The sequence below is a fragment of the Pelobates fuscus genome, chromosome 2 (assembly GCF_036172605.1).
Source record: "Pelobates fuscus isolate aPelFus1 chromosome 2, aPelFus1.pri, whole genome shotgun sequence".
NCBI lineage: Eukaryota > Metazoa > Chordata > Amphibia > Anura > Pelobatidae > Pelobates > Pelobates fuscus.
In genome coordinates, this window is record NC_086318.1 from 214,327,514 (window position 1) to 214,353,926 (window position 26,413).

Genomic DNA, 26,413 nt, shown 5'->3' on the forward strand with positions numbered 1-26,413 from the left:
AAGCATTTAGAGAAAGAGGATGGTACACTTCTAAACCTCTGTTCAGTCCACCGAGAAGTGGACTAATAATGCTGTTAACAACCCATTACCATCCATCCAGGTTAATGGGGGTTACTGGATCATTAGTGCGCTTGTTCAATGATATGTTTCTTCGTCTCTCCCTTGCTGGCTTTTTCACATCTGTTAGCTTCTTTACATCGTTAACTTGTTTTCTTGACCATATATTTATTTATTTTTTGCATTCTATATGTGTTTTTTTTTTTTTTCTTTTCCCTCCCCCCTCGCTCTTCGCTCTAGCCCTCACGAAAGATATCTATACTAATTCAAGTCTGCTGTGCTTTCAGACTTTCTCTTGCTCTTTTTTTAGAACAATTATGTTAATGTTGAGCTGTACCTTTAGCAGAGGGCCTGTAGCTTGCAAATACAAAAACACCCCCTCCATCCTATCCTCCGTTAAGTCTGTGGGCAGTTGGCCTTGTCAAAAGCTATCCAAATCAGCATTCAGGCTGTCATGCTGGATTTAGCTTCCCACTCTCTCCAAGATGGATCTTTCCTGCACTTATTGATCACCCACTTTTTTACATCAATATTAATGAATAAAGATCATTGGAAGTTAAAATGAATACCAGCTCAATGATAATTAAAGCTAATCTGTCAGCCCTTTTTTCCTATTTTGTTTTCCTTTCCTTTATTTAGGTTTTTATTAAGTAGATGTGTAGATAAATTAGACACTGCTAAAGTAAGATGGCAGGTAATAGACATCCTATGTCTTACTAAAGATATTACTGTTTTTTCCAGACTGATTCTGTTCAGCATTTGTTCCTAAAATTCTTCAGGTGGTCTTTGCAAAATCCAAGACCTGATTCTAATATCACCTATAAATTTCTTAATGGTCCTTACGGTAGTGTCACATTGTAACCAGATTCATCAAGGCGATTAGCTTGACCACTATTGGTAAATTGGTACCACCAAGATTTCCACTTAAAGGGACACTCCAGGCACCCAGACCACTTCTGCCCATTGGAGTGGTCTGGGTGCCAACTCCCACTACTCTTAACCCTGCAAGTGTAATTATTGCAGTTTTCATAAACTGCAATAATTACCTTGCAGGGTTAACTCCACCTCTAGTAGCTGTCTACTAGACAGCCACTAGAGGGCACTTCCGTGTTTATAGCACATGAACGCTATGTGAGGACCTCCAGCGTTGCTGAAATCCCCATAGGAAAGACATCGGCGCTGGATACAGGTAAGTCACTGAAGGGGTTTTAACCCCTTCAGCAACTTGGGATGGGGGGGGGTGGGAGGGAGAGGGGACCTGCAGTGCCAGGAAAACGGTTTGTTTTCCTGGCACTGGAGAGTCCCTTTAAAGTATTGAAATTGCATTCTTTTTTAAACTTCTGCAATTCTAAACATCTATTTGTGTGTGTTAGCAATACGGATGAAAATGAATCTCCTTGGCATATAAATCATCCAACTTGCTTCCTCTTCTATTGATCAAAGCTCATTCAACCAGAGCACTGGCAACATTCTGGCTTCCACGTCTTCCGCATCACCAAAACAGATATGCAAGTCAGCCACATGGGACTCCCTTTACACATTTGCTAAACATTACACATTGGCTGTATAAGCCTTGGAAGAAACCGGTTTTGGTTGATGCTATAGGTGACCATTATATAAAAACACAAGCCCCCTTTTTTTTTCTCTTCTTTTTTTTTTTTTCTAGTACTACCCCTGTGCTCTGTACTGCCTTTTTCCATGAGCTAATGAAACTTTTCTTACCATAAATTACTTTCCCCTGAAGCTAACATGAGTACATTTTCCCTTCATTTCTAAATACTTTTGACACATAGAAACATAGAAACATAGAATGTGACGGCAGATAAGAACCATTCGGCCCATCTAGTCTGCCCAGTTTTCTAAATACTTTCATTAGTCCCTGGCATTATCTTATAGTTAGGATAGCCTTATGCCTATCCCACGCATGCTTAAACTCCTTTACTGTGTTAACCTCTACCACTTCAGCTGGAAGGCTATTCCATGCATCCACTACCCTCTCAGTAAAGTAATACTTCCTGATATTATTTTTAAACCTTTGTCCCTCTAATTTAAGACTATGTCCTCTGGTTGTGGTAGTTTTTCTTCTTTTAAATATAGTCTCCTCCTTTACTGTGTTGATTCCCTTTATGTATTTAAATGTTTCTATCATATCCCCCCTGTCTCGTCTTTCCTCCAAGCTATACATGTTAAGATCCTTTAACCTTTCCTGGTAAGTTTTATCCTGCAATCCATGAACCAGTTTAGTAGCCCTTCTTTGAACTCTCTCTAAGGTATCAATATCCTTCTGAAGATATGGTCTCCAGTACTGTGTACAGTACTCCAAGTGAGGTCTCACCAGTGTTCTGTACAATGGCATGAGCACTTCCCTCTTTCTACTGCTAATACCTCTCCCTATACACCCAAGCATTCTGCTAGCATTTCCTGCTGCTCTATTACATTGTCTGCCTACCTTTAAGTCCTCAGAAATAATCACCCCTAAATCCCTTTCCTCAGATGTTGAGGTTAGGACTCTATCAAATATTCTGTACTCTGCCCTTGGGTTTTTACGTCCAAGATGCATTATCTTGCACTCATCCACATTAAATGTCAGTTGCCACAACTCTGACCATTTTTCTAGTTTACTTAAATCATTTGCCATTTGGCTTATCCCTCCTGGAACATCAACCCTGTTACATATCTTAGTATCATCCGCAAAAAGACACACCTTACCATCAAGACCTTCTGCAATATCACTAATACAAATATTAAAGATAATGGGTCCAAGTACAGATCCCTGAGGTACCCCACTGGTGACAAGCCCAAGCTTCGAATATACTCCATTGACTACAACCCTCTGTTGCCTGTCACTCAGCCACTGCCTTACCCATTCAACAATATTGGAATCCAAACTCAAAGATTGCAGTTTATTGATAAGCCTTCTATGTGCAACAGTGTCAAAAGCCTTACTGAAATCTAGGTAAGCAATGTCTACTGCACCACCCTGATCTATAATTTTAGTTACCCAATCAAAAAAATCAATAAGATTAGTTTGGCATGATCTCCCTGAAGTAAACCCATGTTGTCTCTGATCTTGAAATCCATGTGTTTTTAGATGTTCAACAATCCTATCCTTTAACATGGTTTCCATCACTTTCCCCACTACTGAAGTAAGGCTTACTGGCCTATAGTTGCCCGACTCCTCCTTATTACCTTTCTTGTGAATGGGCACAACATTCGCTAACTTCCAATCTTCTGGGACTACTCCTGTTAACAATGATTGGTTAAATAAATCTGTTAATGGTTTTGCTAGTACACCACTAAGCTCTTTTAATAGCTTTGGGTGTATTCCATCAGGTCCCATTGACTTATTTGTCTTTACTTTTGACAGTTGAAATAGAACCTCTTCCTCTGTAAACTCACATGTAATAAATGACTAATTTATCCTTTTTTTTTAACAGAGGTCCCTTTCCTTCATTTTCAGCTGTAAATACTGAACAAAAATATTCATTGAGGCAGTCAGCTAGACCTTTATCCTCATCTACATACCTTCCTTCTTTTGTTTTTAATCTAACTAATCCTTGTTTTACTTTTCTTTTCTCATTTATGTATCTAAAAAAAGTTTTGTCCCCCTTTTTTACTGACTGTGCTATTTTCTCTTCTGTGTGTGATTTGGAAGCTCTTATAACTTGCTTAGCCTCTTTCTGCCTAATCTTATAGGTCATTCTGTCTTCCTCACTCTGGTTTTTTTTATAATTACTAAATGCTAACTTTTTGTGTTTTACTATTTTGGCCACATCTGCGGAGTACCACAGTGGTTTCTTGAATTTTTTGCTTTTACTGACAAGCCTAATGCAATTTTCTGTTGCCTTCAGTAGTGCAGCTTTTAAATAATCCCATTTATTTTGGACTCCATTTAAGTTGCTCCAGTCTGATAATGACTCCTTTACACATATTCTAATTTTGGAAAAGTCTGTTTTTCTAAAGTCTAAAACTTTTGTTTTTGTGTGGTGTGACTCAGTCACTGTTCTTATATTAAACCACACTGACTGACTGATCACTGGATCCTAAACTTTCACCTACAGTAATATCTGATACCAAATCTCCATTTGTTAACACTAAATCTAGTATGGCCTCTTTACGAGTTGGCTCCTCAACGACTTGTTTTAGAGACAATCCCAGTAGGGAGTTTAGAATATGTGTGCTTCTGGCACAAGTAGCTATTTTTGTTTTCCAATTCACATCAGGAAGATTAAAGTCACCCATGGTGATAACTTCCCCCTTCATTGTCATTTTAGCTATTTCTTCAACTAGTAGATTATCTAACTCTTCAATTTGTCCTGGGGGCCTATAAATCACACCTACACGAACTACTGTGTGATTACCAAATTCTAACGTAACCCAAATGGACTCTATGTTCGTCTCACTAACCTTTATTAGGCTAGATTTTATGCTATCCTTCACATACAGGGCCACCCCTCCCCCTTTCTTGCCTTCCCTGTCTTTTCTATATAAAGAGTACCCTGGTATTGCTATGTCCCAGTCATTTTTTTCATTATACCATGTCTCAGTAACAGCGACTAAATCTACACTATCAGTTGCCATTATTGCCACAAGTTCATGGATCTTATTCCCTAAACTGCGAACATTTGTAGACATGACTCTAAGCTTATCATTTTTTAACACACTTGCTACAGGCACCTTCTGTCCTTGTTTTGGGGGACAATTGGATTGATGTTTTATCACCCTTTTGCCCCCCCCCCCTCCTAGTTTAAATACATCTTAGCAAAACCTCTGAACTGCTCACTGAGAACATTTGTTCCCTTTTGAGAAAGATGCAAACCATCTTTTTTGTACAGTTTATTTCCATTCCAAACAGAGCTACCATGAGCAATAAAGCCAAATCCTGGCTCCCGACACCATTCACCAAGCCACAAGTTAAAGTCCCTAATACGCATCCGCCTGTCATTCTGAGTGTTATGCACAGGCAGAACTTCAGAGAATGACAGTGTGGAAGCAACCTGCCGTATATCATTGGCAAAAACACTAAAAACTTCCTTAACCTCTGAAACCTCATTGCAAGCCAAGTCATTTGTCCCTAAATGGACAAGTACATCCAATTCCCCTTCCTGCTTTGCTTGCTTAACAATATTACAGATACGTCTCCTGTCTCTGTGAGCAGTAGCTCCGGGAAGACACCTCACAAGACCACCATTGTCCATCTCCACACCTCTTATGATGGAATCCCCCAACAACAACTGCTTTCTATTAGGCCTCATCATAGTCTTCAAGCCTCTCTGCACAACACCACTAGCCTCAGTGCCTCTCTGCACAACACCACTAGCCTCAGTGCCTCTCTGCACAACACCACTAGCCTCAGTGCCTCTCTGCACAACACCACTAGCCTCAGTGCCTCTCTGCACAACACCACTAGCCTCAGTGCCTCTCTGCACAACACCACTAGCCTCAGTGCCTCTCTGCACAACACCACTAGCCTCGGTGCCTCTCTGCACAACACCACTAGCCTCGGTGCCTCTCTGCACAACACCACTAGCCTCGGTGCCTCTCTGCACAACACCACTAGCCTCGGTGCCTCTCTGCACAACACCACTAGCCTCGGTGCCTCTCTGCACAACACCACTAGCCTCGGTGCCTCTCTGCACAACACCACTAGCCTCGGTGCCTCTCTGCACAACACCACTAGCCTCGGTGCCTCTCTGCACAACACCACTAGCCTCGGTGCCTCTCTGCACAACACCACTAGCCTCGGTGCCTCTCTGCACAACACCACTAGCCTCGGTGCCTCTCTGCACAACACCACTAGCCTCGGTGCCTCTCTGCACAACACCACTAGCCTCGGTGCCTCTCTGCACAACACCACTAGCCTCGGTGCCTCTCTGCACAACACCACTAGCCTCGGTGCCTCTCTGCACAACACCACTAGCCTCGGTGCCTCTCTGCACAACACCACTAGCCTCGGTGCCTCTCTGCACAACACCACTAGCCTCGGTGCCTCTCTGCACAACACCACTAGCCTCGGTGCCTCTCTGCACAACACCACTAGCCTCGGTGCCTCTCTGCACAACACCACTAGCCTCGGTGCCTCTCTGCACAACACCACTAGCCTCGGTGCCTCTCTGCACAACACCACTAGCCTCGGTGCCTCTCTGCACAACACCACTAGCCTCGGTGCCTCTCTGCACAACACCACTAGCCTCGGTGCCTCTCTGCACAACACCACTAGCCTCGGTGCCTCTCTGCACAACACCACTAGCCTCGGTGCCTCTCTGCACAACACCACTAGCCTCGGTGCCTCTCTGCACAACACCACTAGCCTCGGTGCCTCTCTGCACAACACCACTAGCCTCGGTGCCTCTCTGCACAACACCACTAGCCTCGGTGCCTCTCTGCACAACACCACTAGCCTCGGTGCCTCTCTGCACAACACCACTAGCCTCGGTGCCTCTCTGCACAACACCACTAGCCTCGGTGCCTCTCTGCACAACACCACTAGCCTCGGTGCCTCTCTGCACAACACCACTAGCCTCGGTGCCTCTCTGCACAACACCACTAGCCTCGGTGCCTCTCTGCACAACACCACTAGCCTCAGTGCCTCTCTGCACAACACCACTAGCCTCAGTGCCTCTCTGCACAACACCACTAGCCTCAGTGCCTCTCTGCACAACACCACTAGCCTCAGTGCCTCTCTGCACAACACCACTAGCCTCAGTGCCTGTCTCCATGACACCATTACACTCTGAAAGTGCAGAAAATGAATTATGTAGAACAGACTGTGCAATATGCCTTTTATCCACAACTCTAAGACACTGTTTCATAATTTGGTGTGCTTGTTTAGTTTGTAGGGATCTGTGATGGTACTACATTATATAATGCAGAGCAGAGAAAGTAGGTTTGGGGGAGGTGTTTTCATTTTAACATGTTTCTCATTCATACACCCAAACATTGGTTTCCCGAGAACCACCATAAAGCAGGTCAGCCCACTGAGGGCAGGACCATGCAAGAAGCACTGCTTCTGTCTAATGATGCCTTCCTGTTGCAGTTCTTTTGGGGACAGTTCCCTGGTGTCCCAAAATGCAGGACACCGGGGAACAAAATCAGGACAGCAGGACCTGACCTGGCAATCGGGAGTGTTGCTGGGCATGCTCATTAATATTGCTCAGCCTGTCATACAAATGGTTCAAATCCCAGCAGTGTGTACTGCCTTTTTATCTTAGGGGGGGGGGGGGGGGGGGGGGGAAAGATTGCTGTAAGTAAAATTCTGTTTATTGTTTGTTTGTTTTTTATTTGTTTTTTTTTTTTATTTTTTTTTTAGCATGGGAGATTTATGCTCACCGTCATGTTTAAGAAAGGTAAAGGGAATCACATGTACAGATTGTATTTACTGCTTTCATTAAAAGCTACTTAGGAGCTCTTATCTAACAAAGCAACAGTTTTGGCAGACGTTCTAGTGCTGAGGTGATTAAGGCTGATTTTAAAAATACATTTTAATCTCAAAACCGCATAACTACATCACCATTTTTTTAAGGCTACACAGTTGTAAAATATTGTGATGAAAATATATGTGGACAGCATAAAAAATGCAAATTATTAGAAATTAGCCTTTCTAGTAATTTACGTAGCCAATAATGTTGAAAGTTTAGTATCCATGCTAATAGAAATATTTAGGGATGATAGATCTCTATGTATACTTTGTGTAGGATATAACCTATGGCTAGGGTTAGAAGAGGAGGGCAGCAGACAAGAGAAATACAGGTTTTGCATGCACGTATATTTACTAAATAGTGATTTTTATACATTTTATATTTGTGCAGGGGAGTGTACCTTTAAGAGGACCGTACATTTAGGGGGAGGGTACCATAATGGAGTACCATCTCTTTTCAGGCTATAATAGACTGTGGATTCTGAGCAAGGTACTGCACTGTGTAAATTTTAGTCCAGGTGACAATCTCCCCTAAAATACCCTCCCCCTAGAAACAGCTGCATAAACTCCATTGATCTTTAGCTGGACACATCAGCCTGTATGCCTGGAGTTGCATTGAAGACATGAGTATTAGGGCTAAAGTTAGAAGGGGGTATCCAGTCATCTGCATCATGGGTAGCACCATGCTGTGGGCACTGCAGTTTCAGGTAAATCGCTGGTCACCTGCAAATACTTGAAGCCTCCTTGCCTCTAAACTACCTAGCATTGTTAACCATTTCAACTTCAACTAAACAACCTTATAAAACTTTTATTGTTTTACTTTAAAGAGTAACCCCAACCCTTTGGGTCAGTTTACGTTTTTAGGATCACAATCCCATACTGGGCATTGCCAGTATTTCCCGTCACATTTATACATATCATTTTTCGATTTCCCTAGCGCTGTGTGCAGCTGCCTGAGCTTTTCCTGCTCCTCCGTCTGACGCACACACCATAAAACTTAGTTATTCTAGCATAGAGACTTTCTCCTCACTGCAGCTGCTTTTTCTCAAAAAAGACAATGTTTTACATTGTCAAAAAAGTGACAATGTGGTTGAGGAAATGTTGTTGCTTAGGTAGTCCCTTTAAAGGAAATCCCACATATGCTGCAATGTCCTTCCATGTGCCAAAGATTTGATTGCTTTGTCCATGCCTTGGTGTAAAGCAGTATATGCAAATGTTGCCTAAACATTTGATATATTTCCTACCTTCTATTGGACAGAAATTAAAATGTAATCATGTAGCGTACAACTGAGCATTACAGTTTCACTACATACTGTTTATTATGTCAAAAGGCCTCCTACTGCTTTTGAAGCTCTCCAGTGGAAGCATAATGTGAAAATATTATTCTGGCCGCTTTAAAACACATCTATGATGCTTCATTCTCAGAATAAGCTGGTATCTATAACTGTCTGGCCAATAGCAGTGTGCTTCCCTCCTGCAGCGAGAGTGTTTCTTACCAGCAGGCCTTGGCAAGTGCTATTAACTAAATCATCACTACTCGAGCAAAATACATTTTTAGTGTCTGGATAATGGTAATGTTAACCCCTTTACTGATGATCCATCCCACAACAGAATCTATGCACGACCGTGAAAGACAGATAACATGACAAAGGTAATAGTTGTTCACTTAGCTTAAAAGCTTAGTTTCAAGAACACTCTAAGCAACAAAACTATCTTAAAGTAGCGGCTTTGGTGCATAAATGCTGTCCTTTTTCTCTGACAATGTTGCTGGGCAATGTCCATATCTACATTTTGCCTGAAATATGCATCTAATGGCTTTCAGACACACAGTCACTAAAGGCACTCCCTGCTTATTACCATAAAAAGGTATTAATGTTTGGTGTTATCAAGCTGCACAGCTAATTCTAAAGCATTTGAGTGCCAGCATAACAATTGTCCTGTTTGTGCTTTATGTCTGCTGTGTTATCACATTAGGCAGTTTGGGTTGCTGTAGGGAGACTGTCTTGAAGCTGGACTGCAGTATGTTTATAAACAACTTTATAAACAACCCCCCCACAACTAACACTCATGCATGTATATATGTTTACTCAATACATTTTGAATGTTAGTATGTTCATTTAAGAAGTCAAAGCTCTCTTTGCAAACTAAACAGTCTAGCAAATCGACTCCCAGTTAAAGGGTCGTAGTGTATACAACGTTTTTTTTTTCCTCTTACTGAACGTCCTGAACTATAAAACCAGCTGCTAGCTGTCTTATGTAAAAGGGATCAATATGAGAGAAACGGGTAATATGACTTGTTATTAAATCTCTGAATTATTTCCATACATACTGTCTGTGTAGACAATGTTGTTGGACAGCTTGATCGTGGTTTATTAAAAACTGTACATGAAAATTGAATGGTCAGAACATGTCTTCTGTGGTAGGTTTTTCCTTTCAAGATTTCATGATTCAATGTTTTTTTTTTTGTTTTTGTTTTTTTAATGTTTTTATAGACCATGGTTAACCCTGCTTTTATTTGGGACACAAGCTTTCAAAGAGAATGTAATGAGTATACTGTATATATTATTTGACTGACCATCAGGATAAGTGCTGCTGATAGCCATTACTATTTTATGTGATTGTGGTTTATTAAGGACATTTACATGTTTTTTTTCTTCTTTATTTACTATATCCAATATTTCAGTCCACTTTATTTAAAAAAAATATACACTTTTTATATAATTAGTGTGGATTATATTTATTATTAAAGGGACACTATAGACACCAGAACTACAGCTTAATGTAGTTGTTCAGGTGAGTATAGTCAGCCCCTGCAGACGTTTTGCTGTAAACACAGTGTTTACATTGCAGCCTAGGGACACCTCCAGTTGCCACTATTCAGTCGGCTACTAGGGGCAGTGCTGCACACTGTGCAGTACTGACATTCAGTGTCTCCAGCCTTTGCATGGAGAATGAACTTACCTTATATAGATGCATTGATTCTCTAAGGAGATCCTGATTGGCGTGTATGTGTATATATATATATATATATATATATATATATATATATATATATACATACACACACTTTTATAAACATTTACATAAATAGGTTAAACAATTTTGCTAATTACATTACAGTCCATCAAATATTAACCTTGTGTTTTAACACACATGGTTTTAGTAAATTGCCCCCACTTAATTTCAACTTTTCACATCCGTGTTTTAAACAGAATAGTCAAATGACCTGAATTGTTTTTTGTTTTTTTTTCTCCTCATTATATTTCCATTGGAGTCCTAACAAAATGTTCCCAGTCATGGTTTCCAAATCTATTAATTTCTCTGCTGTGTGTTACAATTCACTTGCCAAGTCTTGCGGCACAGATGGGCACAGAGATCGTTTTGTAGGAAGTACTTGGAACATGTGAAATCTTGCTCCTCTGATACTTGGATGAAAAACCTGTGCACCCCCATCAGTAGCCAAAAGATTATGATCGAACCCCCTGCCATTTATATAACCAAAGGAGCTAGGCTCAAGTTGAGCTATGTTTGCACAATGTTACAACTTGTTTAATAATTCCTATAGGTTGCATTAAATACTGCCATAAAAAAAAACACTTTGCTTCACATAAAAACAATACACTGTAGTAAGTCAGCACAATATGCACATGAGGTTTATTTGTCGATGGAGGATTTAAAGGTATTTTTCTAAAACCTATTTAAATTTTAAAAGAGCAAAACATTGAATATTGTAGTTTTTTGTTTTTTTTTCCCCTCTTTGCAAACCCCAAGTTTTGGATGACGTCTACTTATGACTTTTCCATTTTTATTTTAGATTTCGGTACCATCAGTTAATCAGTTATCTGGAAATTAGACCATTGACTAAAACCTTTCAAACCCCCCTGTAAGTTTTCTTTTAATAATGGTCTGGAAATAAGTCATAGTCCAGCAGAGCCATGAATAAAAAAATCTCAGGAGTAGAAATAAACATTTTATTTATTTTTTGGATGTCTTCTCTCCATTGACGCTAGATGCAAAGGACAGATATTGTATCCGATATTTATAGGAAGCCTGAGGTGTGGATTTCTGCATTTATAATAATAATACTTTGCAAGTTTTCTCCCTGTGAGACTCAAAGCTCTTTACAGGTATACAAACATAAAGACATAAAAGTTAGTTTCTAAAGGTCAGCTGAGCGAACTGAATGCCTGATGGAAGAGGTGAGTCTTTAGATTTTTTTTTAATTTTTTAAGGCCTCTCTGATTGCGCACGGTAAAGAGTTTCAGAAGGTTGGGGCAGCGTGGCTGAATGCCCTGGAACCTGAGTCTGTCTTTATTCTTGGCACTAACAGGAAGGATTTGCTGGCTGACCAAAGTGAACGGGATGAAATGTAGGGTGTCAGGAGCTCTTTCAGGTACTTTATTGTTTAACCCCTTAAGGACACGTGACATGTCATGAATCCCTTTTATTCCCGAAGTTTGGTCCTTAATGGGTTAAGGCTTTGAAGGTTAGTAGGCCAATCTTGAAATAGGTTTGCCATTTAATTGGAAGCCAATGCAGGGAGTGGAGAACAGGTGTTATGTGGCAGCAGCGAGTTGGTCAGTAGTCTGGCTGCTGCATTTTGTACAGTCTGAGGGCAATGGAGTTCTTTTTCTGGAAGGCCCCCTTAAAAACATTGTAGTAATCTAGTCCAGAGGATACAAATGCATGGATTAATGTTTGCATATAATTTAGCTAAAGTTATTTTTGGTGCCTAGAGTATCCCTTTAAGTCTCTCTAACTTTTATCACTTACATCATTTATCTTGTTATTTGTACTTTACAGTGCTGGTCATTACATATCTATCTACGAAGCATTCTCTGTGTTTGATGAGAGATTGTTTTTACCAAAAGGAAAACATAATCTTCTTTGGCCAAGGATCCCACATCAGGACTGCCATTTTAAAGGAACAGTATAGGGTCAGGAACACAAACATGCATCCCTGACCCTACAGTGTTAAAAGCACCATCACAAAGTTCAGTGTCTGCAGGCAGAGGGAGGAGATACTGAATGTTTGGATGCATTTTAGGCAGCCATGACCCAGGAAGGATCTCTAACAGCTATCTGAGGAGTGGCCAGTGAAGTTATCACTAGGCGGTAATGCAAATAATGCATTTTCTCTGAAAATACAGTTTTTACTGCAAAAAGCCTGCAGGGAATGATTATACTCACCAGAACAAATGCAATAAGCTGTGTCCCTTTAAATCTGGGTCATTTGGGGAGTAGTAAGTAAAGCGTGACAAAGGTACCACCGTATTCTTGTTGGTGCTATGGGCTATTGCTGAAGTTAATCCTCGACAGACAGATCACCAGTGATCCAAGCTAAGCATTATTCTCTACCTAAACCTAGTCTCATGGGTGCTTGGTAATGTAAGTGGTCCACGGGAACCAGATGGGCACATATTTTTCTGAACTTTTATTAATGGATACAGTCAACGCACACCCTCAACCTGGTCACCTCTGCTGGAACACAGGTTTGCGCTGCTTATGTAAGTGGCACAAAATCTGTTTTTTTTTTTTTTTCTCACTGTTTGGGTTTCATTTGGGACTTTTTTTTAAATTTATTTATAACTAAAGAACGTAAAATTTCATGGAAGGATGACTCTGAATGCATTGCTTGGGTGGAAAAATTTTAAAAAGGGGAGTATCCTTTTTTTAATTTTTTTTTTTTTTTTTTTAATATTTCACACATACAGTGCCCACCAGCATTTTATGAATGGTTTACTATTTTTGTTAGCTCAGGATCTCTCATTTCAATGTGAATGGGCAGTTTTTCAGAGCCGCAAGACCTAAATTCCATAATTTACACTGGTTTAGCAATAAAAGTTTTGGGGTAAAGTTTTTACTTGCTATAAATATTTTATTCCATACCTGCAGTGTTCCTAATTTGTTTACTCCCTATTCTTCTAATGGTGGAATGCTTCCATTTGCTGTAAAAGAGGGGAAGGGGAGTGGGGGGATCACAGTGGTTTGTAGTTCTTTATTATAAATATTTTATCATATTAATGGGAATAAAGCACATTTGATCTTGAGTGTCACATATGTTCATTATAGTGTTTATAGAATAGTATATCTAAATGGTAGTGACAAGGAACAGCATATTAAATCCATTGTCTGCTGAGCTAACAATCTATTAAATAAAGTAATCACTCTTAGATTTTATAGGTCTGCTGAAATGGTTGCGGTGGTTGCAGAGTGTCTGCTTTCAGATACACCGTTTGCTTTGCTACCACATATTAATATCATACTGTGAATGTGTATTAGAAGAATTTGTCGTGACGTGACCTTAGACTCCTAATACACTTCATCGTCACATATGGTGCTTTGGCTCCTGCCCTTCACTCCGTCTATCATCACAACAATTCACTGTTTAAATCCTGAATGCTGTTAATGCCATCCATATGCAACTCTTAAATCCTTCTGAAATCTGTATAAATGAGATCTGAGACGATAGTTACGAAGCTCAGAAAGATGAGCGGAGCTCTGAGCTGCTTCAGCAGATAAAGATTTGTCAGTGGGGTCCCTAATACTGTTAAACCCATAATGTAACAAACATTGCTTCTGCAATTCATCTTTCTCTAGTTGGGCATGGCAGATCATTCCTTTTTTTTTTTTTGGATGAAAAAAGAAAGCCCTACATATAAATGAAAAGCATATCTGCAGCATCTGTTTTATTGCCTAAAGCACACTCCTTATGCACTGCAATCAGCAGAGCATTTCAGACTTTTGCTTTAGGCCACACATACAACGAAAGTTACTTTTCTGAGATGATGGCAAAGCAAAACCATTTATTTAAAAAAAACATTTTTACCAGGAACGATGCATTGAAATTACATTGCATTGTTACAATAGGGTACAGTATAATAATAATAATACAAAGTAATATTAAAATTTCCCTCGGAAGAGATTAAATGAGCTTCTCCTGGATCTGTATTATTTAGCAGGACTGTCCTGTGTTACCAAGCTAATGTAGCTAATACCATACAACTTGAGACAGTAATAAAGTGTTCTGCTGTGTACATCAATCACTAACGGTGATCAAAATAGCCTTTTAAATAAGGGGTATTTTTTAAAATAAATTGTTAAATATTTGTTTTAAATGTTTTATTTAAGAACATTTCACCTAGGCAAAAACAATGCTGGTGTTTTAGTGACCGTATATGATCATGAATTGCATATGGTTACAGACCTTCAGCTGTTTGCGATGAACAAATCAAACAAGCAATTGAAATGGCTCAACACAACGAATACTTCAAGTGGTTTCCCCAAATTCAACTGAAAATGTAACTTCTAATGACTTCTACAGCCTCAAGATTATTCAGCTCCCTGAATAGAATCAAACTTGTTTTATTCGTTTTACATACATATAGTATAATTGTTTTATCATCAATATAGACATGTCAATATTGCACACAAATATTGTAAATTCGGAATGGATACTTCCCCAAAGTTTCCCCTTCCCAGTTTTTTTTTTATTATTGTTCATTTAATTATTGCCATTTGTATTTTATTATAATATTAAATACCTAATATAAACTATTTGAAAAGAATCCCTCACAACAGCACAAATATGCAAAACAGGTGTAGTCTCAAGCACAGCTGATGCAACTAATCAAGGGCTTCAGTAGTTGCACCATGTGTACTTGTGCTGGAACACTTGAAATACCTGAAGTGACTAGGAGTTTGTTGAGTGTTACGTTTCTCTGCACATTAGAAATATGACCAAGTCAAAAGAATGGTCCACAAAGTTAAGAGAAGAGAGATTCTCCCTTCACAAACAAGGAACAGGATACAACAAGATAGTAAAGGCACTGAATATTCCTGCAAGTTCAAAGTTGAACAGTGGTTACACTTCCTGATTAGGGGCAGTAAAAACTGTAACCAGAGTTCTGAGAATGTAGGTTGTGGAAAAAACCCTAAAGTGACTGCAAAATACCTGCAGCAAGACTTGTTGGCAACAGATACTGAGATTTCAGTGAGCAAGGTAAGGCATGTACTAAGCGCAGAAGATTTCCATGCTAGAACTCCAAGAATTACACTACCACTGACACAAAAGCACAAGACAAGTCCACAACCATATGCTTAAATCATATAAATAAGCCACCGAAGTTTGGGAATTCTGTTCTGTTGAGCTGCAACTTTTTGGCCCAATGGATCAGCTGTATGTCGGGAGTACTTCTCGCGGGCGGTTCCTTTCCTCTGGAATAACCTACCAACCACCTTTAGAATCTCCCCTATTCTTCAATTGTTTAAAAAGTACCTCAATACCCATCTCTTCAGAAAAGCTTACAGTTTCACAGAGTAACCTCTACCGCACATACCTGTCTCTTGCTCTCTCCTAAAGTGCAACGCTCTGCTCTCTCCTCCAGCTATGCTTCACTCCCACCTTGTTTGATTACAGTCTCTTCTCCTATTGTCTTTTTACCCCACCTCCTCTAGACTGTAAACTCATTTAGGCAGGGTCCTCTTCACCCTATTGTTCCTGTAAGTTTTTGTAATTGTCTCATTGATTGTTAAATATCCTCCTCCTATAATATTGCAAAGCACTATGTAATATACTGGCACTTTTTAAATACCAAAAATAATAATAATAATAATAGGAGGAAGAATGAAGCATACCCTGAAAAGAACACACTGCCTACATTTATGCATGGTGGTGGCTTGGTAATGCTTTGGGGCTGCTTTGCATCCAGGAAACCTGCAGTGTGTGGAAGGCAAGATGAATTCAATGAAGTATCAGGAAATCCTAAGAGAAAATGTCATGCTGTCTGTGAGGAAACTGAAGCTTGGGCATCATTGGACCTTTCAACAAGACAATGATCCCAAGCAAGCATTGAATTCCACCAAGGCTTGGTTGCTGAAAATGTTCTGGGAAATTCTGGAGTGGCTAACAGTCACCTGACTTGAATTCTGTAGAAAAGCTCTGCTGGGATATGATGAAGGCGGTTGCAGCATGCAAACCTAAGAATATTACTTAACTGGAGGCCTTTGCTCATGAGCAATGGACTAAGATTCCTCAGGAAAGCTGCCAGAAGCTGGTGTCTGGCTATGCATCTCATTTGCAGCAGGTCATAATTGCAAAAGGGTGCTTTTCTAAGTACTAAAAATGCTTGCCATGAAGGGGTTGAGTTACTTTGAGACTGAAGAAGTCATTATAAGTTGCATTTTCAGTTGAATTTGTGGAAACCACTTGAAGCATTTGTTTTGTTGAGCTATTTCAATTGATTTTGTTTGATTTGTTCATTGCAAACCGCTAAATGTCTGTAAATTGTGAGAATAAACTTGATTTTCAATATGGGTTGAATAATTTTGATTGGAACAGTATATATACTCTGTAATTTAAACCTGGAGTAAACCTTTTATAATATAATATTTCTTGTTTTATTTATAGAAAAATAAAATTTTTGGTGCTTCCTAAAAAACATTTACTGTTTTTTATCCTGGGAAATTTACACACTTCCGAGGGGTCTGGACTTAGGTTACACACTTCTGTATTTAGAAAATGTATGACTTGTCAACGTCTCACTTTTATGTGAAATCTGATGGAATGCGGTACACTGACATCTCTGAGGTTTACATATCTATGTACTGCAGTTTACAGCACTGATGGATTTAAAAACTCTGTAGTCAATAGGGTCGTAGAAATGTCTTTCGATTTACCAGAACCACTTGATCAACACCCAACTATTTTAAATATGTGGATCGCAGGAACTATTTAATATGTTGCATTAGTAGAGCCCTTGGATGATAAGCCTATGTAAAAAAAAAAAAAAAAAATTTCAAATCTGTGAAATTATTCTAAATAATGATAATTTGTGGGATACAAAGATATGCATGCAAAAATAAAAAAAAGTTTGCTTTTTCAGTGCATGTATTTTTAATTTATTTTATTTAATTTCATCGGATACCATTGATAAGCAGTTTGCATTAACTGTACTGTTGGCAGACCTTGATAATTTTGTTACACTATTGGTCATTAAGGGAACATATGTGTAAAAAAAATAAAAAAAAATGCAGTGATTTTTAATGCTTAATGGATTACTGTAATGCTATGAAATTCTAAAATTCTGTTTTAGTAGGATACCCCAGTAATATCAAAGCACAGTATGCCTGTTGAACTGCCACCCAACATGTAGGCCACATAAGCCATGGTCGAAAATGCTCTGACCTTAATTTCCTTTGAAAAAAATACATTTTCAGTTCTTTTCAAACCACAGTTTATTGACAAAACCATTGAACCTACTACCTTTTTAAATGTTTACTGTTAGACAGTATTGCAATGGAATAGATCCAAATATGATTTTTTTTTTTTTTTTTTTTTAAAAAGGGGTGGGGGGCTAAACACAAATTCTACCCTTGGGATTATTGGTTCTTCATCTTCTGGTACCAAAGAAATGAATATAATGTGTGTGTATGAATCCTAATTATGAACAATGTGTGTCTAGTGTATGAACATACTCCTTGTTAATTGCTTACCTTTGCTCTCTTGTGATTTTCTAGCAGACATGGGTTATTTGTACGAAACATACCAATTAGCCACTCGTGTTTGAATGTTAGTCTATTTGGCTGCTGTAAAGTGAACTTGACTGACTGTAGCACTGTCATGCATTTCTGCTTTATTTGACTAAAGTCTGACGTGATCTAGCTGATGCGTGCAGGAGGTTGGTTTCCTATGGACCTAATTGGGTTGGGAAATAATGGTCTGCATTTAACATTTTCGCTCTTTTGGAAGAATCAAGAAAAATAATTGAAGCAAAACTGCAATTTGGTTTGGTAGTAAGTGGTGCAAAAGAGACTGACAAATTATTAACAAGCCAGACACAATACTGTATGCTTTGTTGGTGTACTTCATTTGGTGGGTCATATTGTAACAGGAATGCTAAAAAAAAAATAAAAGACTGACAAAAGATACAATTCTTAATATAATAGCTCTTAGGTTATGTGATTTCATTTTCTTTAAGCCATGTACTACCCCATCCTGTCTTCAGTTTCTTTAATCTTCTGTCACATTGATTATTATTTTATTAGTTATATAGCACCAGCAAATTCCGTAGCGCTGTACAATGGGTACATTGATAGAACCTGTTCACATATAAAATAATTCTTACTTGCATTCAAGTCTGAAGCTGCTGCCTCTGCCTGTGAACTTCATCTGACACATCAGAAGTGGTGGCCTGATCCAATCACACTGCTTCCCCCTAGGATTGGCTGAGACTGACAAAAAGACAGATCAGGGGCAGAGCCAGCACAATTCAAACACAGCCCTGGCCAATCAGCATCTCCTCATAGAGATGAATTGAATCAATGAACCTCTATGAGGAAAGTTCAGTGTCTGCATGCAGAGGGAGGATATACTAAATGTTTGGATGCATTTTAGGCAGCCATGACCCAGTAAGGATCTCTAACAGCCATTTGAGGAGTGGCCAGTGAAGTTATCACTAGGCTGTAATGTAAACACAACATTTTCTCTGAAAAGACAGTGTTTACAGCAAAAAGCCTGAAGGTAATGATTATACTCACCAGAACAAATTCAATAAGCTGTAGTTGTCCTGGTGACTATAGTGTCCCTTTAAGCACCTACCTACCAAGTGTGCTGCAATAAATCTATTCTAATATTTGACTATAAAGCTACAGTCTGCTTAACAAATGCATCTATTTCCACCTCATTTTTTAACAAGTAGTGGAGGTTATTATATTGAAAAGTACCAACACTGAGTATATGTACGTTTAAGAGAAACAAAAACGTTGCATTGCAGTGTTTATTAACAGAGTGAAATGAACAAACAATTTCTTAATTTGATTGTAAAACAAGACATTTAATTAAATTGTGTTATGACGTTAATCTATCAGGTGCCAATTTGCTAAGGTTTGACGGTGCCCACTATGCACTGTTGGGGAGAGTACTATTTAACTAGTTATAATTAATAGAATACAGTTTGCATAAATAATAATATTAATAATTAAAAGATTTTTTTTCAGTTTGAAATTGTGTTTGGCAAGCTGAATGTATTGGCCTCCTTTTAACTTGTTTATAAATAGTACCCTCTCTGTGATGCCCCATGCCCATTGGCATAGCAACCATAATGCTCTTCACAGATGCCCTTCCTTTTAGAGTCTTTTAGAAGTCCTTTATGCCAGAAGTTAACAAGAAGCTTCATCTTTGGAAGGGTCTTACAGCTGGCTGCTAGCAGCCTAATGTGTCAAACAGATGGGCTTGCAGATAAACAATCTCAGATAAAATGTGTGTAGAAAGAAATCTAGAAGACTTTGTTTTGTCAGTAATCCAAATAATGCTTAGCGTAATTTTGTGTTGAATTAGTATCTCCTGTCAATCATTTCTAGAAATGTGCTTTAACTTAATCTCTAAAATAATTTTTTTTATGTATGTTCTTAAAGAAATCTGATTGTCTTGTTTTATGTTTTAAATGGCCATTCAATTTTTTTAAAATTTTTATTTTAATCTGCAAAATGACATACATTGTACTAATAAGAGGACATACGTCTATAATGCCCCATTAGTTGCAAGACCTGCAGTGTAGGATTTACTTTGCACCTGTGCCTTAGCACCCAGAATGAGAGACAAGATTATTATTATTATTATTATTATTATTATTATTGCCATTTATATAGCGCCAACAGATTCCGTACAAGATGGTACAAGATACCACAGGGCGCTTAGTAAGAAACAGTCACGTTCAGAACTTCCATGCCTGTCATGCTTCCTTTTTCACTGGATTAGCAAATGTATTGCCCAAAAGCCATTTGGCTAATGCATTTCATAGCGCAATGCACTAGCCAAATGGCTAGTGAGTGAATTTAAACATTAAAATTTAGAAAATGTGGTATTAATCTAATTTTAACGTAGGCCCTTTAATATATACCGATGTCAGGTCTGCTTGAATGCTTGAAACAGGTTAAAAAGCGAGAGATAAAAAAAATGAAGTAGCCTAGTTGACGTATGTCAGAAGGCTATGGTAGATTTCAGTAAGCCCATGATGCAGGTTGTTTTGAGCACTACGTATTAAAACAGCAATGATGATCGATTCTTGGCTCTTTGAAGCACAGTCTATGCTGTGTAATTCCTTCTGCTTTGTTTCTGAATCACTGCACAGGCATAATACATTATTATGATAGATACAGTGTTTTTGTATACTGGACATTAAGCACAATTACATTACAAATTCTATGCAGAGTTTTATGGCTGATCTGGTTGAATCATTGCCAGCTTGTGTTTTTGTTCCACTATTGTTATTATGTAAGTCACAATATTGAACAGTGCTGTGAGTGCAGCTACATAATTACTAATACACTGGGTGCTGCCTTATTTCAAGAAATCTTGCTTTATGCAATGACATTTGTCTGTTTGTGTCCGAAAAAATTCTATAATTTTGTTTTAACAAAAACGGTTGATAACTGGAAAACATATAGTTAGGTCCGGAAATACTTGGACACTGACACAAGTTTTGTTATTTCAGCTGTTTACCAAAAGAAATTAAAGTTACAGCTAAATAATTAATATGGGCCTAAAGTGCAGTCTCCACTTCACATCCAAATTGGAGGAAGGGATTAGGAATTACAGCTCTTTAATATGTAGCCCTCTCTTTTTCAAGCGACCAAAAGTAATTGGACAACTGACCCAAAAGCTGTTTCATAGACAGGGGTGGGTTATTTCTTCATCAATTAAACAGGTAAAATTTGGTTCCAGGTGTGGAATTCATAAGCCTCAAGAATAGAAAGGCCAGATTAGATTTTGCCAAAAAACAATAATTAAAAAAAAAAAAAGCCCCCATGTTCTGGAACAGCATTCTTTGGACAGATGAAACTAATATCAACCTGTACCAGAATTATGGGAAGAAAAAAGTATGAAGAAGGCTTGGAACAGCTCATGATCCAAAGCCTATCGTGTCATCTATAAAACACGTTGATGGCATGCATGGCTTCCAGTGGCACGGTGTCACTAGTGTTTATTGATGATGTGATAGAAGACAGAAGCAGCCGGATGAATTCTGAAGTGTAATGGGGTTATATTGTTTGATAAAATTCAGCCAAATTCAGTATAGTTGGTTGGACAGCACTTCACTTTACAGATGATCTAAAACTAAGTATCCATGGAAGCTATGGGTAAATTCACTAAGCAGTGAGTTATAGTTATAGCCTCCTATGGCCATATACTATGGCAGTATAATGAGTTGAACGTGATTGTAGGATTTACTGTGACAGGATAGTATGCGTCGTTCACCACCAAATGGATAAATGCTTCTATGGTACTCCTCATGTACCTTTAAAGAGAGCTAAATGTAGATGCCCTACTTGACATCCATACCCAGGGTCCCAGTAAGGAGCATTCCCTCTTGTAGTTTTGAAAAGAAGTGTAAGAGGGAGAAGGAAACAAGGAGATAACGCTTTCATGCAATCACTTACAATCCTACAAACTCCTACACATCCCTGAGTCTCCTGAAAAACACCTTCGTCTCTGAGCCCAACTAGTTTGGACTTAGAGGCCACAATTCTATTGTAGTTCCCTTTAATATATTTTGTGCATTTACCTTAATAAGAAAATTTTGCAAAAACAAAATGAACATGTTCAGTTAACCAGTAACTTTGTGTAGAAATGGTTTCTTTTTTTGTAAATGGTAAATTTACAGAATATTGGTTATATAAGTTATTGGCTATCTGCCTGAAAGTTCACAGATTATCGGCTCTAAAAAAAATCAATATCGGTCGATCCCTAGTAAGAATAAGAGAGAGAGAATGGTTGCTATATGTATTTTATGACATTTCTTTGAGTGGGTTGGAATTTCAGTGAAATTCGAACAGTATCTTTTTGAGCATTTCATAAAGGTTGTAAGAACGCAATGGATACTGTGTGAAAAGTTGTCCTGGCTTCCAAATTGCTGGGGAATTTATCAAGGTTAGAACTTAGGGTTGATTTAGTAAGAGATTCACTTGGAAAGGTTATTTATGGGAAATTTAAATATTATAAGTATGTGTGGAATGGCATGTTGACATTAACGTTTTCTGTAAAATGAGGATGGTGATTCATTCTTGCTTTTATGTCTTTCCTTGTAAGTTATGTGTGGAATTTTTCATCAATCTATATGGTCATAAATCCTCTGCTAGTAACTTTGAATAATATCAAATTCCTTTTTATTATTCTCATAAAGTGATGGCTCTTCATTTGTAATTACTTTCTCTTTCACCTACTTTTTGACTTTTTTCCTCCCTCAGCTGCAACAACAGAAGAACCAGAGGTGATCCCTGACCCGGCCAAGCAGACAGACCGTGTAGTGAAAATAGCTGGCATTAGTGCAGGCATTCTGGTATTCATCCTGCTTCTTCTCGTTGTGGTTTTAATTGTCAAAAAGAGGTAAGCACTAGAAAAATCTACTCACTGTATTATTAATTTGCACATTTGGAATTAGTTGCTGTTGGCTATTTAAATGTATGATGACCATGGGTTGTGTTTTGTTTTTATATATATATATATATATATATATATATATATATATATATATATACGGTAAATATAAAGTTGTTTTGTCCACAATATATTCTATTTTGTGGTGCTACCTTTATTAGTACTAATGGAGAGTTGTAATTGATAGGAGCACTGATACCTGATTGGCCCCAAGTGAACTGTACATTCTTTGACTAGTCTATACCTTTTGTTTTTATCTCCAGCTATTTGGGAATGGCTTAACAAAAACAGCTATTTTAACACCAAGCGACTGTCCTATCTCCAGCTGCATTGATAATACAGAACTGTAGTATTAATATTCTAGACACCTTGGACTGCAGTGATAGGATGAGTGTAGTAGTCTTGCAAATTAACAGCTCCTATAACCAATCTCCACTATCTAGGTTTGGTGGTATTGATATTGGTCTCACAGACTCTGTACCATACATTGAGCTGTAGTGTAGTTATGGTGCACAGAGTGTCCCTTTAAGGCATGTCCTCTCACTCTGAACATAAAACTCCTTAGGTTGTTTGATGACATCTCTTTTGCATTTCGTGATTTGACACTATTTTTATCTTGACGTTTATAAGTTTAATATTGAATACTTTTTATAGGCTGTACTCCTTTGCCTTATTAAAAGGTGGCATATCGTGTCTAAGCTCAAAGGATATACCATAGTCTATATATGTTCTCAAGCTTGCACTTCTGATTGGCACTAATTAATATTGTTATCCAATCTGTCGGTCAAGAACAGAAAACACTATTTAGTCCCCGGGCTAAGGTTACTCGATTAAAAGGGAAACTCTTTATTGTGATAACACCATACATTAATGTAATTGATTGCATGATTAGACCAGGCAAGGGGTCGCTTTAGATAAAATAATTGGCCCAACATTAGCAAGGGCACCATAAAGCTTAACACACTGCAATTGCAAAGTTTAAATAATTCATTCTGTCAGTGTGAGGGCCTGTGGTGTGTGTATGTTTCTCTTACATCTTAATAGGCTGTTCTTTCTTAACTGTTTCAATGCCTCAAGAATATTATATTAAACATTCCCCTCTAAGACACTGTTTTAAACTGTAATTGGGAGGTTTTCAAATGCCATCACACTCAAGTTCCTTAGGCAGAGATTGTCTCGATCCCCACATTCCATTTTGTTGCAATTACAACATTGTCAAATAGGCCTCAATTTACACAACATTTATGCAGCAAACTTCCTAATTATTTAACAAGAGTTTTTGTATTTCATGGGAGGAGTTGATCATCAGAATTTTTTAATACTTAGTTTATGATCTTCTTCCTGAAAGTGTTCAAGACCAGTTAAAAGAAAAACTACACAAATGAAAATAAAAAGATCAAATCCCTGGAGTTCCAATGATGTGTGTATGAGATTTTGTGTACTAGGTACTCCAGTGGGAAACTTTCATTTTTTTTTTTTTTTCTTTTGCTGGCCGTACTGTATACTTTGTCCCATAATTACACTCAGTCTGCTCTTTCTCTTCTATTCACTTATCTGTTTTGTATTGTTTTTCCCCTCTGCGCTTTTTTAGCCATGACAATATTTTGTTTTTCACAGTATATAGTCTACTTGCACAAAGATGAAAAAAATCCAAATTAAACAGTGCCACCTAGTGGACTTTAAGTATTGTAGACTTTCACAGCATGTACCTGTTATGAATCTTGGCTTACAGGCTTTTGTTAATTGAATTTGTTAAACCTTGCAATTTCTAATACATATATATAATTTTTTTGTTTTTGCAAATTTAAGGAAAAAACTCATTTTGAATCATAAATTTTGGTTAGTTATACATAATTTGTCTAGCACATGATAACATATTCTGCCACTCTAGCATGCGTGGATATAAGTTTCCATCTTAACAGAAGCTTTTGTCCACGGCAGCTGGGGTGATAGACACCATATCAGAGTAGGAATCTGCTGCATCTATAATCATACCTTGGAACATTCTAAATGCGCTGACCCCAGGATCCTTGTCGTGTCCCAATATTCAAAACGTGAACTCCTCCACATCCCCACAGAAAGAGTAGACACAAACTAGAAAATGGTAAATAAGTGGTCATCAACCACAACCTGTAAAGGCTTAAAGTAACCATACATGAAACTACTATATTCAAGCCCTGATTTTGGTTCAATTATCATATTATGAGAATTGCATATTCAGTGTGACACTGAGAATCTGCCTCTTCATTGTAAGATTGTAGCAAACCCTCAAAAGTTCCTAGGTATCGTTATATTGCCACAGATTGACAGTCCCTAGCATTGCCAAAATGGTAGAGCTTCCACTTGAAGGCATAGTCATGTAATTGTGGTTATATGTTACAGTGTATGATGTAATGTTTTGCTGACTGGACTCATTAATTATTGCCTTTTTACAATTACCCTCTGGAGATATATTACATGGAGAAGAAACTTCTGCATTAGAAGCATTAGGTATGCTCCCACTGTTGTGTGCAAGTCAGCTACCCATGTGCTTTCATTTATTTTCTCCTTTATTATTTATTTTGAATAGTGCTTCTGTTTATCGTGGTTGATGAGTTACAGTGTGTATGGAGAAATTGCAGCATTCCTTTACCCACTTGATCTGCAGATCATCAAAAAGCATCCTAATCTAATGCTTTTTATTTATCGAATTCATTTTTTTGATACTGTTCATCCCGTTGGGTTGAGTTATGTATTTCAATAGCTCCTCTTCATGCAGTCCAGTCATTTTCTCATACAGCTATAAATAAAAAAAACTTTTTTGAAATGCATGTCGACTGTGTGGTTCACAGTGGCATTCGGTCAGCCTTGAATGTTAGAGATGAGGTCCTTCCATGTATATTTATAGACACATGCTCAAATCTGTCCTGTGTTGGATGGATATGAATAAATATACATGTGAAATTATTTTCATGTTCCACATTTGTCCATTAACTTGTGTTTCTCTATATGTATTTATATATGTATTTATTTGCTTTATTTTAGAGGACTTTTTTTATTTAAAAAAAGAAATCCTCTCCATTTGCTTTTTCAAAAATAAACCATTTGGCCATGCTACAGAATGTTTTTGCGGTTATAAAAGAGTGGAATTAGATAGAAAGACTCCCCTTCTGCTAAGTGATGTTCGATTGTGGTAACAAATCAATCTCCTGGTCAGAGATCGGGGCAAGTCTACTTTTAAAATCGCTGCAGATGTTGTTTAGAGTAATTATATTTAGAAAAATATATAGTCAGCTTGGGCTAAAGAAAATGAAATGGAGAAATGCTTAGCTTGCAGGAAGAAACCTATGCCCTGTTTTGTGTGTGCTAGCTAGAGTATAAAAATGAAGCATTGGTTAGCTATAGCTCCACCCACATTATCTTAAATGCCACTCCTCTTCTAAGCACTGTCAATTGTGATCTATGTTTTTCTGTGCTTACCAATGCTCCATTTGTTTAGTAGTCGTGTTATTTTTTTTTATTTA

At 38.1% G+C, this 26,413-nt stretch overlaps 1 protein-coding gene across 11 annotated transcripts in view; it reads left to right on the forward strand.

Moving 5' to 3' along the window:
- The window catches only part of PTPRK (protein tyrosine phosphatase receptor type K), a 405,796-nt gene that overhangs the window by 297,638 nt on the left and 81,745 nt on the right, over nt 1–26,413 (forward strand). For 7 of the 11 annotated variants that reach the window (XM_063443159.1, XM_063443164.1, XM_063443161.1 and 4 more), the window contains exon 14: nt 22,721–22,859. In XM_063443159.1, the coding sequence (XP_063299229.1) occupies nt 22,721–22,859 (139 nt within the window). Of the gene's footprint in view, nt 1–22,720; nt 22,860–25,358; nt 25,401–26,413 lie in introns of all 11 variants that reach the window. The other 4 variants (XM_063443155.1, XM_063443156.1, XM_063443157.1 and 1 more) reach the window with 1 other exon arrangement.